General features: G+C 37.5%; 1 protein-coding gene across 7 annotated transcripts in view; it reads left to right on the plus strand.

Moving 5' to 3' along the window:
• DENND4A (DENN domain containing 4A) overlaps positions 1-14,055 on the plus strand; it is a 55,270-nt gene extending 41,215 nt beyond the window's left edge. For 5 of the 7 annotated variants that reach the window (XM_054214440.1, XM_054214442.1, XM_054214441.1 and 2 more), the window contains 13 exons: positions 851-991; positions 1,921-3,014; positions 3,909-4,119; positions 5,222-5,316; positions 5,858-6,033; positions 6,135-6,281; positions 6,741-6,951; positions 7,200-7,454; positions 7,984-8,101; positions 8,271-8,297; positions 8,797-8,959; positions 9,896-9,960; positions 10,196-14,055. In XM_054214440.1, the coding sequence (XP_054070415.1) occupies positions 851-991; positions 1,921-3,014; positions 3,909-4,119; positions 5,222-5,316; positions 5,858-6,033; positions 6,135-6,281; positions 6,741-6,951; positions 7,200-7,454; positions 7,984-8,101; positions 8,271-8,297; positions 8,797-8,959; positions 9,896-9,960; positions 10,196-10,332 (2,840 nt within the window). In that variant the 3' untranslated portion in view covers positions 10,333-14,055. The remainder of the gene's footprint in view (positions 1-850; positions 992-1,920; positions 3,015-3,908; positions 4,120-5,221; positions 5,317-5,857; positions 6,034-6,134; positions 6,282-6,740; positions 6,952-7,199; positions 7,455-7,983; positions 8,102-8,270; positions 8,298-8,796; positions 8,960-9,895; positions 9,961-10,195) is intronic. The other 2 variants (XM_054214443.1, XM_054214446.1) reach the window with 1 other exon arrangement.
• Positions 14,056-14,093: the final 38 nt, after the last annotated feature.

The raw sequence follows: 14,093 nt of genomic DNA on the forward strand, positions 1-14,093 counted from the left end.
AAAGTATGAGAAAACATGGAAACAGAAGAGTTACTTCAATGCTTTCTTTTCATCACAGTCTTCCTTCCAGCATTAGTATTTTCTCTTCAGTTTGCTTGAAAACTTGTGTAAGTGTTACCCATGGTGATAAGAACATACGTGTAAGATGGCAGGCAGGTTACTTAGGTTTAATGAAACTTTTGAGGACACAGAAAACGTGAATTCTGCTGAAAGCTTCTATTATTTTTAGGCATAATTAAGACAAGTTTGTGGGTCTCTATAGTAATATTATGTGCTGAAAGTGTTTTGCACTTTTGAATACAACTTGAGAATATTAGCTTGCTTGAATTCCTTTAGAGAAGTAATTGTCTGTTCTGGGTAGCTACCTGACAACAGAATTTGTCTCTCATATCTAAAAGAGGTGAATATAAATACTGCAACATGTGCTTGATTTCTCTTGTGTGGTTGTGGGGGTGATGAGATCTGTACAAAGGCAGGCTCGTTGGCCCTGAGCTCTTGCAAAGGCAGGAGAAAATACTCTTATGTCTGTTCTTTGCAATTGAACAAGGGTGGTCCTAGTCTCCACAACCACCACAAATTTTGGTACACAAGTACTGGTTACTTGGACTCTGTGTACAGGAGCTTATGGAACTTCCAGTTATAAAAGTAATTCTGGGAATTAAATATCCATAGTGCAGTTCTTCCAGCTTGGAAAACCTCTGTCCAAGTAGATATCAGCCTATGCATCGTGGGATATGTACAACATGCTGCCACTTAATCCTGCATAAAGCATGTAATAGGTAATGGAAACTTGAGATTTAAATTAAGTTGCTTTGATTCTAAAGAGCTGTCTGTCCTTTTCTATGTACAGTGTCTGAAGTGGAGAGCACAAAAGGGAGCGGTGACTGCCTACCTAAACTAAACTATCAGAACTCAAGTAATGAGAAAGCCACTTCGAGCATAGTGCGGCTCAACGGTACAGTTGACAGTACCGTAGCAGAAGCTAGCACGGGTGAGTGGAAGAGAGATTAGATTTTGATTCTTGTGCAGTTTTATCTATGTATATTCCATTTCTAATAAAAGCTCTAAGTAGTGCGCCTGAGTTCTGTTGTCCACAAAACATACGGTATTTTAGTATTTTATTGGTGTAATGGCAGTGGCCAATGAAATTTGTGGGGACAACTGTGGGAGTGAGTTTAAGTTAAAGGCTGCATGTGCTGTGTCAGGGAGATGCATCTGAATATTCTGCACTTCCAGGTTTTTTTCTTGTTTGCTTTTTTTTGCTATGGTTAACATCTGCTTACAAAAACCCAGGTCTTGTTTTTTTCTTATGACCTCCAGTAACTAAAATTCCTTCAGGTTTCTATGCAGTACTACTAAAATAAACTTTCAGGCATTTTCACAACTCTTCGGTAATGTCAAATAACTCCTTGATTATTACAGTACTGTCAGTTGTGCTTGAAATACTGTAATATCATACTTTAAAGTCTACATCTTTATGTTCTGTCAAAACAATGCAGATTTCACTGACAATAACTCATTTTGTTGGCTCTATTTCTAATTCATCGGGTTAGAAACGATTGCTCTTTCTTGCCATTCCCTAGATACCTTTGCTGCCCCGAGCTTTCAAACCTCTTAATAATGGAGTATGTCTCCAAAGAAGAAATCTAAATGCATCTGAGACTTTTCCTGATGGTGTCTGTCAAAGTACTTTTGAGTTGTGTGACTTGACTACCTTTTAAATATTTTGTTGTCTGACTCTTCCTAAAAGTTAATGACCATGGTCAGCTCAACTTTTCAACCAATAGCACAATACATAGTGAATTCCATCTCCGTGTTGCAAACTGTTTGAAAGATGAGACAAATTTGCATTCTTTCGTAATTTTGTGTAGTTTTCTTGCATAGCAAGAAATAAAGCACCTTGTTTCATCTGTTTTTCAGAGAGTTCTGTAGGATTGCTGTTTACATCATCTTTTGAGGGTGCCAGTGAAGCGGAAGTTATAAAAAGTAAATCCTTAAGAAAGAGACATAAAAGCGCAGTAGAACCTGCCATAAGGGAGATATCATGGGAAAGCAGGAACCGCAATCTGAGTGGCGATGGCTTAGTGGGACTCATGATAAATAGAATAAATCAGGAAGCAAACCCTGGAGAAATTGTTGAAAAACTAGGAGCTGATGCCAAAATCCTATCGAGCGCATTGCAGAAAAGCATGAGGCCAAAAACTCTTAATATCAGAAATTCCTCTTTAGAATCTAAGAGAGAAAGCCTGGAGAAAGAATCTAGTGATGAAGATGCAGCTTTTGATTGCAGTTTTACAGATAAAACAGAGTCTCCTGTTATTTTTGATCTGGAAGACTTGGATGCGGAACCTGAAACATCTACAGCAGTGAAACCCTCCAGTGAAAAATCTAGAAGGCTGCAAAGAAAGAGCAGCTTTCCAGTAAAGCCAGTTGAAAAGACAGATGTTGAAACTGGATTTGATCCATTGTCTCTGCTGGTTGCTGAGACAGAACAGCAGAAAGAGGATGAGGACGATGATGATGATAGAAGTGTCTCTACTCCGTCTGCAAGACGAGATTTAGCTGAAGAAATAGTCATGTACATGAACAATATGAGCAGCCCTTTGTCAAGTCGTGCTCCAAGCATTGAGTTGCAAAAACCCTGGGATGACAGAAATGCTAATAAAAAGAGCCCAACGGTAATCCAACCTTGTAGGAGGTCCAGCCTTCCTCCAAACTCCCCAAGGCCGTTGAGTCTTACCAAATCCAAAAGTTATCACGCAAAAAATGAAGAAAGGCCAAGAGACAGGCTTTGGTCCTCCCCAGCTTATTCCCCACACAGTCCAGCAAAGGAACAGCCACAGGATGCAACTAGTGCATTAACACTTGTGTCTTCACCGTCATTCAACTTGGATACTCTGCTAACACCTAAATTTGATGTTCTAAAAAGCAGCATGTTTTCTGCTGGAAAGGGGGTTGCAGAGAAAGCTAGCAAATGGTACTCAAAATTTACAATGTATGCTGCATCCTCAAAGGTAAACTTTTATAATTCTTTTTTTTTTTTCCCCCCTCACATAAAACCTGAGTTCCTAAAAATTAAGGAAAAAGCTTTATAAAGTTTTAATCGCTGACTCCTATGTGATGAATCCCCCATTTGAATGACATGCACCATGGTAGACTATGTGCATTAAGTTGCTTTAATCATGTTTGAGTTGCTAGGACCCTAACTTTATTGTCCTGAATCAAACAAAATTTTGGTCTAGCATGAGTTCAGAGTGTATTTAATGGGAAGACCTAAGTATACTGTGGTGTGTTGACAAGGTAGAGAAGACTGCTCTGCCTCCCCTAAAGAAAAAATACTTAAATAATAATGTTTTTAAGTCTTTACTGCTTTTATGAAAAAAGGAAAGTCTGCTTATATTGATTACCAAAATGATTTAGAGCTAATTTTGAACTAAGGTCATTTGGTTATAATGTTCTTTGTTGCTACCAATTCCACCCAAAACTCATTTCGTTCCCACTCCTTGGGAATGAAAGTAGACACAATTAGTCTCGTATTGGTTTTAAGTACATTAGGACAATACACCAACAACAAATTAACTAAAGCATTAATGATGCCTTACCTATCCCAATGTATTCTTATGGCTGATGATATATGGCAATGGTGGGAAAAAGCTATAGGATTAAAATGTTTAAGTTTTCATTTATATGTTATTAGAAGAATCTTTAAAAAGAATCCCCGTGTGGGTGTTTAACCCTGAGAGAAGCTTGCCTTGTTTCACATCGGTTCTGAATACGGATCTGAGCCAAATGATTTTCCAAGGAGGGAGGGTCCTGCCTTGAATTTACTGAGACAAAGGTGGCTGCCTCTTATTTTGAGAAATACTTTTCGCTTTCTTTTCTCAGTGGAATTTGTTTTCTTCTCTCAGGATCAAAATTCAGACCGAGCAAGTGTTTCATCTCTTGGAGCTCTGGACTCAGAATCTACTTCTCTAACTGATGAAGATGTCTGCAATGATTTTGAAAGTGCTTCTCCTCAGGAGAATACTGCATCAGAAATTAAGGGAATTGGCCTCAGCAGGACAAGCCTAGAAAGCTCAGCTTCCCACGATGGCTCAGCAAAACATTTTGACCAGTGTGGTAAGAGGCAGCTTTTGCATTTCATTCATCAATCGGAACACAAATATTCTAGTTCTAAAAGTAGTTCTTCTATAATTCTCAGTTTGGGATCATCCTAGGCATTAGTCTTTTTTGCGGAACAACTAAATTTTTCTTTTCCTACCTGCAAACTATAACTCATACAGATATGCCTGTACCTGTAGACAGTTTTATTGTAGACCCTTGTTTTGGGTGTTCGTTCTTGTGGAATAACTTGCATTGTAACATCCTGTCCCTGAATGTGTTTCTGGATGCTGCAGCTATGCAAATAAGAGACCCTTTGGGTCCTTCAGTATTCATGTCACCATCTTATTTGTCTAAGCTGTACAGCTCCAGAAAACATCTGTACAAACTTTCAAATGGTAACTTTATTAGTCTAGTTCTGTTTTCTAAAAGTAGTAAATATCCTTTTTTGAAAATTGTTATCATTTTCTATAAGCCACTGTTGAAGCTGATTACTAGACACTTTGTACTATTTTTTTTCCTAACCTGTGCTGGATAATTGATAGTGACCGTTACATCGATTTCTGTACCATTGCCATTGTGAGCACAGGTTGTTAAGCTGAATCAGGATGAAAGGAAGATCTGTCTACTTAGATCCCTCCACTTAGCACCTAGAAGAGCAAGCCCAGATTTGGCTCCCCAGTTTGTGGGATGTGGAGGAACTGGAGAGGGGCAGTGTAGGAGATTGGGGCATCCTAAGGCTGAGGGGGAGCCTCAGGGTTTAGTGTGGCGAAGAGAAGGGTCAGAGATACCTGCAGCCACAAGGAGCAGCTCTTATCCTTCCTACTTTTTATCTGGACAGAAAGTGTGGGTATGAATTACTTAATCTGTGAAATTTGTTTCCAAGCTACCAACTGTTGTAAAAGAAGAAAACTGAACATATGGAAATTCTATGTTGGTAGATTTTATTTTTGCCGTTGTTGGTGCTGGGCAGATGGTAGCCTCACACTCCATCTTCACGTTCCTTTCTGTCTTGAGTGTATCTGATCACACATGATATAACTGCAGTATTGGTTGACCGAAAAACAGTTTATTAAAAGTGCATATTCTGAATAATGCTTTGGGTTTCTTCTGTTAATAGGTTCTCTTTCCAAGTTCCCTTTACCTGACAAATCAGAGTTGATATCTTCTTGCAGTACAAGTAGTACCAGTGTGTTTCAGAACTACGCTATGGAGGTACAGGATGATTTATTGATTTTAATTGATACACTAAAAGCATATGTCTTTAAATATAAATGCTATCTGAATCTCTGTTTAAAGTTCAAAGCTTAAAACTAATCCACTGAAGACAGATAAATATTTCTCTGACAGAGTAGGTTTCTTTTCAGATCCTGCTTTAGAAGTGTCCTTATTGCAGTCACATCTTTTGGCCCTTAAGACTGCAATTCTCAAGATTTTGATAACAGGATGCCATTGATTTCAGGCATCTGAATCCCTTGCACAGCTAAATTTGTTTAAAGTGAAAATACCAAGTCTTAAATTGCACTGTGCATTTAAATATACAGAATAGATAACTAGCTATTTCTTGTTGTAGCCTCTCGTAAAATTATTTTGCGTTTTACTCTTAGACGGGTTTTGGGTATGTGGCTGAACTCTGTGCAAGTGGTGAGCAATATTCATCTAAGGGCAAAGATTTTGGCTGTAGTTCTAACTGCTTTGTAGAAGAAGAATAGTTTGGGGAATGTAATAGCCGGGTTCTGTTATCTGCTGTATGCAGGTCCTCATCTCAAGCTGTTCACGATGTCGAACTTGTGACTGTTTAGTTCATGATGAAGAAATCATGGCAGGTTGGACAGCAGATGATTCAAATCTCAATACCACATGTCCATTCTGTGGAAATTTATTTCTGCCTTTTTTAAGCATAGAAATCCGAGATCTTCGGCGACCTGGACGGTAATAACATTATTTAAATTTTCCTCAATTTTGAATGGTCATAATTGTGAAGTAGTTTTTGTTTGTGTTTAGGTAATATGAAGCTTTTGCTTTCCCTGCAGTTATTTCCTGAAGTCCAGCCCTTCTACAGAAAACATGCAGTTCCCATCACTTTTTTCAAATCAGAGCGGGAAGTCCTGTAACACTGCAGCTACGGTCGGCCTTACTACGTCTCTAATGTCCGTTCAAGAGGATTTAAATTCAAATAGGTAAACCTGCATTTTCTGCACAGAAAGAAATTACTTGGGTTCTCTGAGGATGTGCATGTATTCCTCACCAACAGAAATAAATTTCATAAGATACTGTCTGAAGGGGAGGAATTGATTTGAGAGAGGATCTCCTTGCTGCATCTCCCTTATCTCTGGGTTGGCCACATCATGCATTTTCAGCGTGATGTTTACTGTTTCATCCCTAATATAAAAATTCACGTAGGCATCTGTAATTCTGCAAATTCTGTGAACTCTTGGGATGTTTGTGTTCATTATCAGTGCAAGGGGGAATAAAACTTGCACTGTGGCATGAATGAGTGTGGTGGCTGACAACTAGAATTTGAGGTGTCAGGTAGATTATTTCCAGTTTATTTCTGTCTGCGTGTGTACAGGTTTGCACAATCAGAGTAAAACAAAAAGCTGAGGTTCTTAACTTTTTTTTTTTCTTCCCCTCCCTAGCAAATCTAAGCAGCATGACAATATTTGTGCCAGAAGTATCCAGATCCCCTCAGGAAGAAGACAAAATACCTGTGGGTCAGAATGTACAAGTCACCCTGTAGCAAGGAGTATCAGTACTTTTGGTCCATTGGAAGAAGACGAGAAGGAAAACCAGAAGATCAGCCATATCATTCCTACTGGTAGCCTACCTGCTACTTTGCAAGGACCAACAGTGTGTATTTTTTCTACCTTAAATATTGTTTTAAGTGAGTGATAGATGAGAGAAATGTGAAACAGCATTAATTAGGAGAACAGAACTAACCATCCCAAATGACAAGGAATACTAGGTTTTATTATTGAAAACTAATATTAGTTGTAGCTTTTAGGTGTTGTTGTGTCTCATAGGGAACCAAAAGCATTCATAAGACTTTGAAAATAGTTACGTTCCAACTAATGGTTGGTTTTGATGTTTTACCCCAGGATTCCTTGGGCCTGGAATGGCGCTTACCTAGTCCTGATCCTATAACAGTTCCTTATCTCAGTCCTCTGGTGGTGTGGAAAGAGCTTGAGAGCTTACTTGAAAACGAAGGGGATCATGCAATAACAGTGGCCGACTTTGTAGATCATCATCCTATTGTGTTCTGGAATTTGGTGTGGTATTTCAGACGCTTGGACTTGCCCAGCAACTTACCAGGATTAATCCTTTCTTCTGAGCACTGTAATAAAAACTCCAAGGTATGGAATCAGATAAGAAATACTGATATGTGAGGAATGCTTGCTTTTCCATATAGGAAATCATTAGATAATTCAGTAACTCCTAGAAATGTATCTTATAATACACTGGGCCCAGTCCTGAATTGGTAAAGAATGTGTCAACTGAAGGAAAATATGCATAACTCCGGAACTTGAGCTCAGCGGTACTTGTGTGGGATAAGTGTTTACCTCTTACTAGTCATGCTGTAATTTGTGATGCTCAGTTACAAAGAAGATAAGTTCTAGTTGGTTTTATTGCAGTTTGATGACTTGTTAAGCAGTAGAAGGAGGAAGTTATGATTTAGCACTGTAGGAAGATAAGCAAAATACTCATTTGCTATGTCACTGACATCCTGTTCAGATTTAGCTTTCCCTGGTTTTGCAGCAGTTTTAATATTAAAGCTTTTTACCATGAGGCCTATAGATTTAAAGATATGTTTTTAATTTTACTTTTAATGTTCTCTGTCATGGCTTTGTGATAAAATATTTTTGTATGCATTCTCCTGTTCAGATTCCACGAAAATGTATGTCAGAGGACAGTAAATATGTTCTTATTCAGATGCTGTGGGACAATATGAAATTGCATCAGGATCCAAGGCAGCCTCTGTATATTTTGTGGAATGCTCAGAGTAAGCTTTGTTTCTTGTGCTTTTTGGTGTGTGATTGTGTTGTGTTTTGTTTTGTTTTTAAAGAACAGTTTTAATTTTGAGCAACGGTGTTTTGAAAAAAGATGTCTTTGTGGATAGTTCACACAAGATACATAAATGATTTTTGATCATACTGCTTTTTGTCTTGCAGGTCAAAATCGCACTCTTTTGTTTGAGAGTGAGTGTTAAGTTTGGTGTTGCTATTCTAAGTTTGTGTGACTTGTTTTGGGAGGGAGGGTGGTTGTATGCTTAGCAGTAAAATGCTTGAACAAGTTTAGTTTTCCAGCATATCTGTTTCAAATCATTGAACAGTGGCTTTTTCTTCATTGGGAAGGGAGGAATAAGAGGGAATGTGTTTCAGTGGTACACTGAACTTACATTAACAGTTCATCCACTTAGTTTGTTTTCTTATTTTTAGAATTTGCTTACTAAGAATTTTGTTGCCAGTGTTGGATCATATGCCTGAAAATACCTCATGACCCATTACAGTTGTTTTCTCCTACGTGCTTTTTGTGTTTCTTACATTGATATTATTTTGAGTTCATGTTTATTGTTCGTTCTTCACTACATATATGTCAATGTTTTCAGTTTGTGTAGCCTCCCACCTTTTTTTAAGAACTTTCTACTTGCTACACAAAAAATATGTTTATTCTTACAGCACTTCTAATGTTTTTCAGCCCAGAAGTACCCAATGGTTCATTTATTGCAAAAAGATGATGACTCTTTTAATCAGGAGCTCTTGAGAAGTATGGTGAAAAGCATTAAGATGAATGATGTGTACGGACCAATGAGTCAAATATTGGAGAGACTGAACAAATGGCCACATATTAAAAGACAGCGGTAAGATTACAAACGTGCCTAACTGGAGCAAAGTTGGACAACAGTAAGGCTATTGTAATATGAATTATATTTTCATAGTGTGTTCTTTAAAAAAGAAAAGCACTATTTTTCAGCAGTGTTCTCAAGTTTATCATTCAGTCTGGTAAATATTCTTCTTTTTTGTGATAACTTTTGCAAACTTTTTTTAGGAAAAGAACTGGAGAAACTATTTTTCAGGTTTCCTCTCCCTCTTACAGCCACCTCTTTTCTTACCTCTGAAATCAAGTAGGGAGTATGTATATGTGTGCATATTTTGTTATTAAGTGTTATTTATATATTAGCGGGGTTTTTTTAAAATAAAAAAAAAACCTTACACTTGTTCCTAGGGTGCATGGGTGGGTTTTTTTGTTTGTTTATAAGTTTCCAGTAGAGAACAGAAAAGGAGCTAAGAGAGGTTAAGTCTCATATATAGGAAGGGGTTTTTGCCATTAGCAGTTGACTCAGTGAAAATTATTTCCTATGGATTTATATTTCTTGCCTGGATTTTACTGATGATTTTTTTTTATTTATAATGGGATATATAACAATCTTCTCAACAGCTGGAGCATTGACAAGGTGTTTATTTGCTTGGCTGCCTACTTTTTCAAGATAATGTAGAAGTGCAGAAGAGCAAGCTCCTTACCTGTTTGTCACATTTGGTGGGATTTGATTGAGTGCCTCAAGCGTGTGCACTTGGTGCAACTTCTGCACATCAGTGGGCGTCTTAAGGACCTACCGCGAGTGATGTCCCTATGGGGGGAGTCCAGGGCATTCTCCAGAGGTCAGAAGTGATGTTTTGGAGGTGGCAATCAGGAATTATGTTCAGAATTCCACTTTTCTTCAGTCTGTTCTTAATTTAGATTGTTTTGTGGTATATTATTGCAGTACATAAACTGACATTTCTTTTTACAATTTCAGGAGCCTTTACAGAGAAATACTGTTTCTTTCGCTTGTTGCCCTAGGAAGAGATAACATTGATATAGGTAGGTTTTATCAATTAATCAAATAAGCATAGATGATGAATATACGCAAACTAATTTTTCAGCTTCCAAAAAAAAAATAATTTGTAGATTAGATGCATGCCATTCTATGGTAAGAGCTGAATAAAAAGGACTTTACAGTTATTTTCTAGTATGCTGATAAGGATAGTAGCTGTCATTATATTTGGGTTGTGGTTTTGAGCATGGCAAATCGAAGTTGGTTTTTCTATTTCTGCAGATGCTTTTGACAGAGAGTACAAACTGGCCTATGATCGTCTCACCGCCAATCAAGTGAAAAATACTCATAATTGTGATAGACCACCAAGTACTGGAGTGATGGAATGCAGAAAGATTTTTGGAGAACCGTATCTTTAAAAATGCCTATATTAAGAGGTGAAATCTGTGATGTGTACCTGTGTAAAGTAACCACTTCAGTCACAAGGAACATCTCAGTCTTCAGCGTTCAAAAACGTATGGACGAAGGTACCGTGGCAGAAGGCCTTGGAAAAATTAGGCCTATCTGCAGCTGTGGAAAAGGACAGAGTGAAAAATGGGCCAAATATTATTTCCCTGTCCCTTATCCTTTCTGCAAATCAACGTGTAGAAAGGAAGATTCTAAATGAAATCAGTTCTTTAACTTGGGACAATGTATTACAGCTCCCTTCTTAAAAAAAAAAAAAAAAAAAAAAAAAAAGCCAAAACAAAACCAGGTGTACAGAAACAATGCACTGAAACTAATGTGAGCGAAGTAAATTCTTCAAAATCTATTGTTTACATAGAATATTCATGATGTTATGAAGAGCATACAAAGTTGTATTATACATATTTTAAATTGTTTATAGTAAGTTGATATTTTTTTAATTTTTTTAAATTACTGGAGTGAATTTTAAATGGACTTGCTGCATAAGCAATACAGTGCTTATTTTTTTGCAGTACACTGCTATTTATAGTAACTTGTCCAGTTACTTTTTGAAGAGTGATTTGTTTTTAAAGCAGAATAGAAAATGTTAACCTTCACCTAGGCAGTGCTCTAGATTCAGGATTTCTCTCATGCACACATGGAAAACGTGTTACCGCAGCAATCAGAAGGAAGGTATGGGTAAACTTCTGTACATCACTACTAACGAACGCTGATGTCTCTGTAAAACACTTCCGTAGAATTCTCCTTCTCTTCTTCTCCTCTTCACTCCCCGCTCCCTGGTAAAGAGAAAGCACATTGAAGAGTCCTACAGGTTCTGCTGTGGAATCAGTCCGTCTCAGCTGTTGGCGTTTGTTAATGTAACCTCATTACAGATGTGATATCAAGCAAATGACAGCCTGCAAGAAGTTCCTCATAAACATGCGGTGTTCAGAGTCTCGGTGGTCGTGTTTGAAACACACTAAATATGACACGTACATAATGCTAATCCAAAGCTTCTAACTAAAGTAGATACAGCAAACTTGCTACAGGGAATATATAGGGAGTGTAACTTATTGGGGCATATTGTGCATAGTTAAATGTACTTGGAATGTCTGGTCTCTATTTCACAGGCTAAACAACCTTTTTTCTTTTTTTTTTCTGTGAAGAAAAACTCTATGTCAGTCCTTGTGATGGAGTCATGGCTTTTGACTCACGTTTTCTTCTTCTAGAGATTTAAAAAAAAAATGTTCTGTGCTCTCAGTCACATAGCAACTCCTCACCAGAAGGTAGGCTACAGAGAAAATATCAGAAGTCTTGTATGGAGGTGGCAAAACAGACACTGAATTGTATAAAACCCCCTAAACAAATTAAACCACGCTTTAACAAATAGCTTCATTTTAAGTAATCTCAATGGAGTTTCCAATTCTAATTTCTTTTAGTTGTTACTGTTATAATACTTCTAAATATTCAGCTGTTACATTAGATTTTATATTTCGGTCTGCTTACCAGCAGGTATTTTTTAAAATCTCTTTAGTTTGCAAGTGTAGTAATACAGCAATATTTAGTTGGGCAGAAAGGAGATAAACTTTAAAGCTCACATTTACTTTACTAAATTAAATAGGGTGAGCCTCTTTGGAGGCTTAAATGAGAAGTGATGCTGCTATAAAGCTCTACATAACCTCCTCCCAGACCTCTGGAAAGTAGGAAGGAGATGCTGCCCTAAGGAGAAAGGATTTAAAATCTGTAGAGCTGCAGGTATATGCTGATGATAATTGCAAGATGCAGTCTTGTTGGGTGCAGCTTTCATTGGGTAATACCTCTTCTCTAATTTGCTGCTAATTATGTAGCTGACCTTTTTGAAAGTATCCCCCCACCCTGAGGTGGAGCTAGCAATGCTACACTTACCAACAGTTTTCACAATTTATTTTAACAATTTGTGATATTCTCTTTTGTACTGCCACGCTTGTAAAGTATTCCTCACGCATGAAATACAGCTACTGTTTTCACCCAGGTACATGGTAAGGAGTGTATCAGCGTAGGGCAGATACGTACCCCCTCATTCTTCTGAACTCTTGTGAAAAGCATCAGGTTATTTTTTAACATTCACTGTAAGTACCTGTTAGCGTGCATGTGTGCTCTGCTCTGTACAGTAGGTGCACTGTATTTACCAAGTAAAAGTTGCATACGGTAGTTGCCGTGTATATAAACTCCTACATGTTTGTGCTGTGTTTAAGGTAGTGTTCCTGGCTCTTTGCAGTTCTGTTTCCCATGTCATTTACCCCTCGGGGCAGCCACTGTTCTGTAGGACCTTCAAGCCATGAAGGAGGGCGAGTGCTTTTTCCAGAGCTGCGTGGTGTGTTAGAGGTACTGAGCTATGAAGCAAGCTTCACGCTTCCTATTTTAGTCTGGCAGAAGCAACTGAGCTCGCTCTCTAACCACCTCCCACTTACTAGGACGTAACTGCGACTGTGTGTGCTGGCACAGGAATAGATGCAACACTTGGAATACGTGGCCCGCTCTCTCCATTCTAGTCCCAGCTTAGTTGTAAGTACTTCCAACTGTCTTCAGACTTGTAAAGCCAACAAGTTTGCCACTTCACTCAAATATCAACAGTCCTGCCAGTATTATCAGAAAAGTATATACTGTACCATGAAAAGGATTGTATATGCATCCTTCAGACAAACAATCTTCCTTTCGTCTGGCATCCTCAGAGCGGCACTCCCGAAGCATTGCTAATGTTTATTTGGGTGTGCTTTTAAATCACTATATCATGTTAGTAGTTCATCAAGTGAAATCATTATAGGTAATGAATTCTTTTATAAAGTCTGTTGCAAGTCAGTCCACTGTAGAAATAATATAATAAAATATAGTTGGAATAGTGATATACTTTAAGTGGGATATTTTCCTCATTCAAGTCATAATGTTCAAAACGTAGCTCCTGAGGTGGATAATTTCTAAGCCTCATACAATTCAGTGTTGAAACAGTTTTCAAATCTCACTGTCCTTTATTAGAAAAGCAATTTGAGTATATTTTCCAATACTGCAAAGATGGATAAATAAAATATTTGAGACATATTTTCAATTTAAAATTTTGTATGAACTGAATTTTCTCCTTTTGTGTACTAAATAATGCTTATGTCAAAAACCTTCAACAAAGGTTTTACATTTGCAGTGCAATATATATTTTGCTTTACTTATGGTTCCACTGGAATAATTATTGGAGATGAAATATTGAAATATGAATAGAAATTGTGCTGTTTCTCTGACACTGCTAACTGTTTCCCGTTTTGAAAAGGTTTGCTGTTGGTACAGTTACAGCCTGATGAATTCGACTTTCATTGGCGAATGAAATGATTTTGCACCCCAAGAAAGAGAAAATTCCTGCATGTAACATCCTTGTTATACAAATGGGAGATGCAAATAGGAATAATAGAGAGGGGTATTTCTGGATATTATCTCACTGGGATTTAAAAATGGTACTTTGTTAGTCTGCAAGCAGCACTTTTTAAATGAATGGTTGTAGATTTGTAAATATGTAATGTTTAAATTTTATTTACCGAAACCCAGTATGTTGGATGTTTGTTTTGGTTTGTAGTTCCTTTAAAATATGCAAGTCAGTGTTCACAATGTTAAGTTTTTTTTCTGTCTCATCCAAAAAAAGAAGTTTTACAGTGAGTCAATAAAAAGCTTAAAATCTTTCTGGTTATTTTCATTAACCTTTTATTAGATGGATTAG

This window comes from Rissa tridactyla, chromosome 9, assembly GCF_028500815.1.
Source record: "Rissa tridactyla isolate bRisTri1 chromosome 9, bRisTri1.patW.cur.20221130, whole genome shotgun sequence".
In the NCBI taxonomy this organism is placed as follows: domain Eukaryota; kingdom Metazoa; phylum Chordata; class Aves; order Charadriiformes; family Laridae; genus Rissa; species Rissa tridactyla.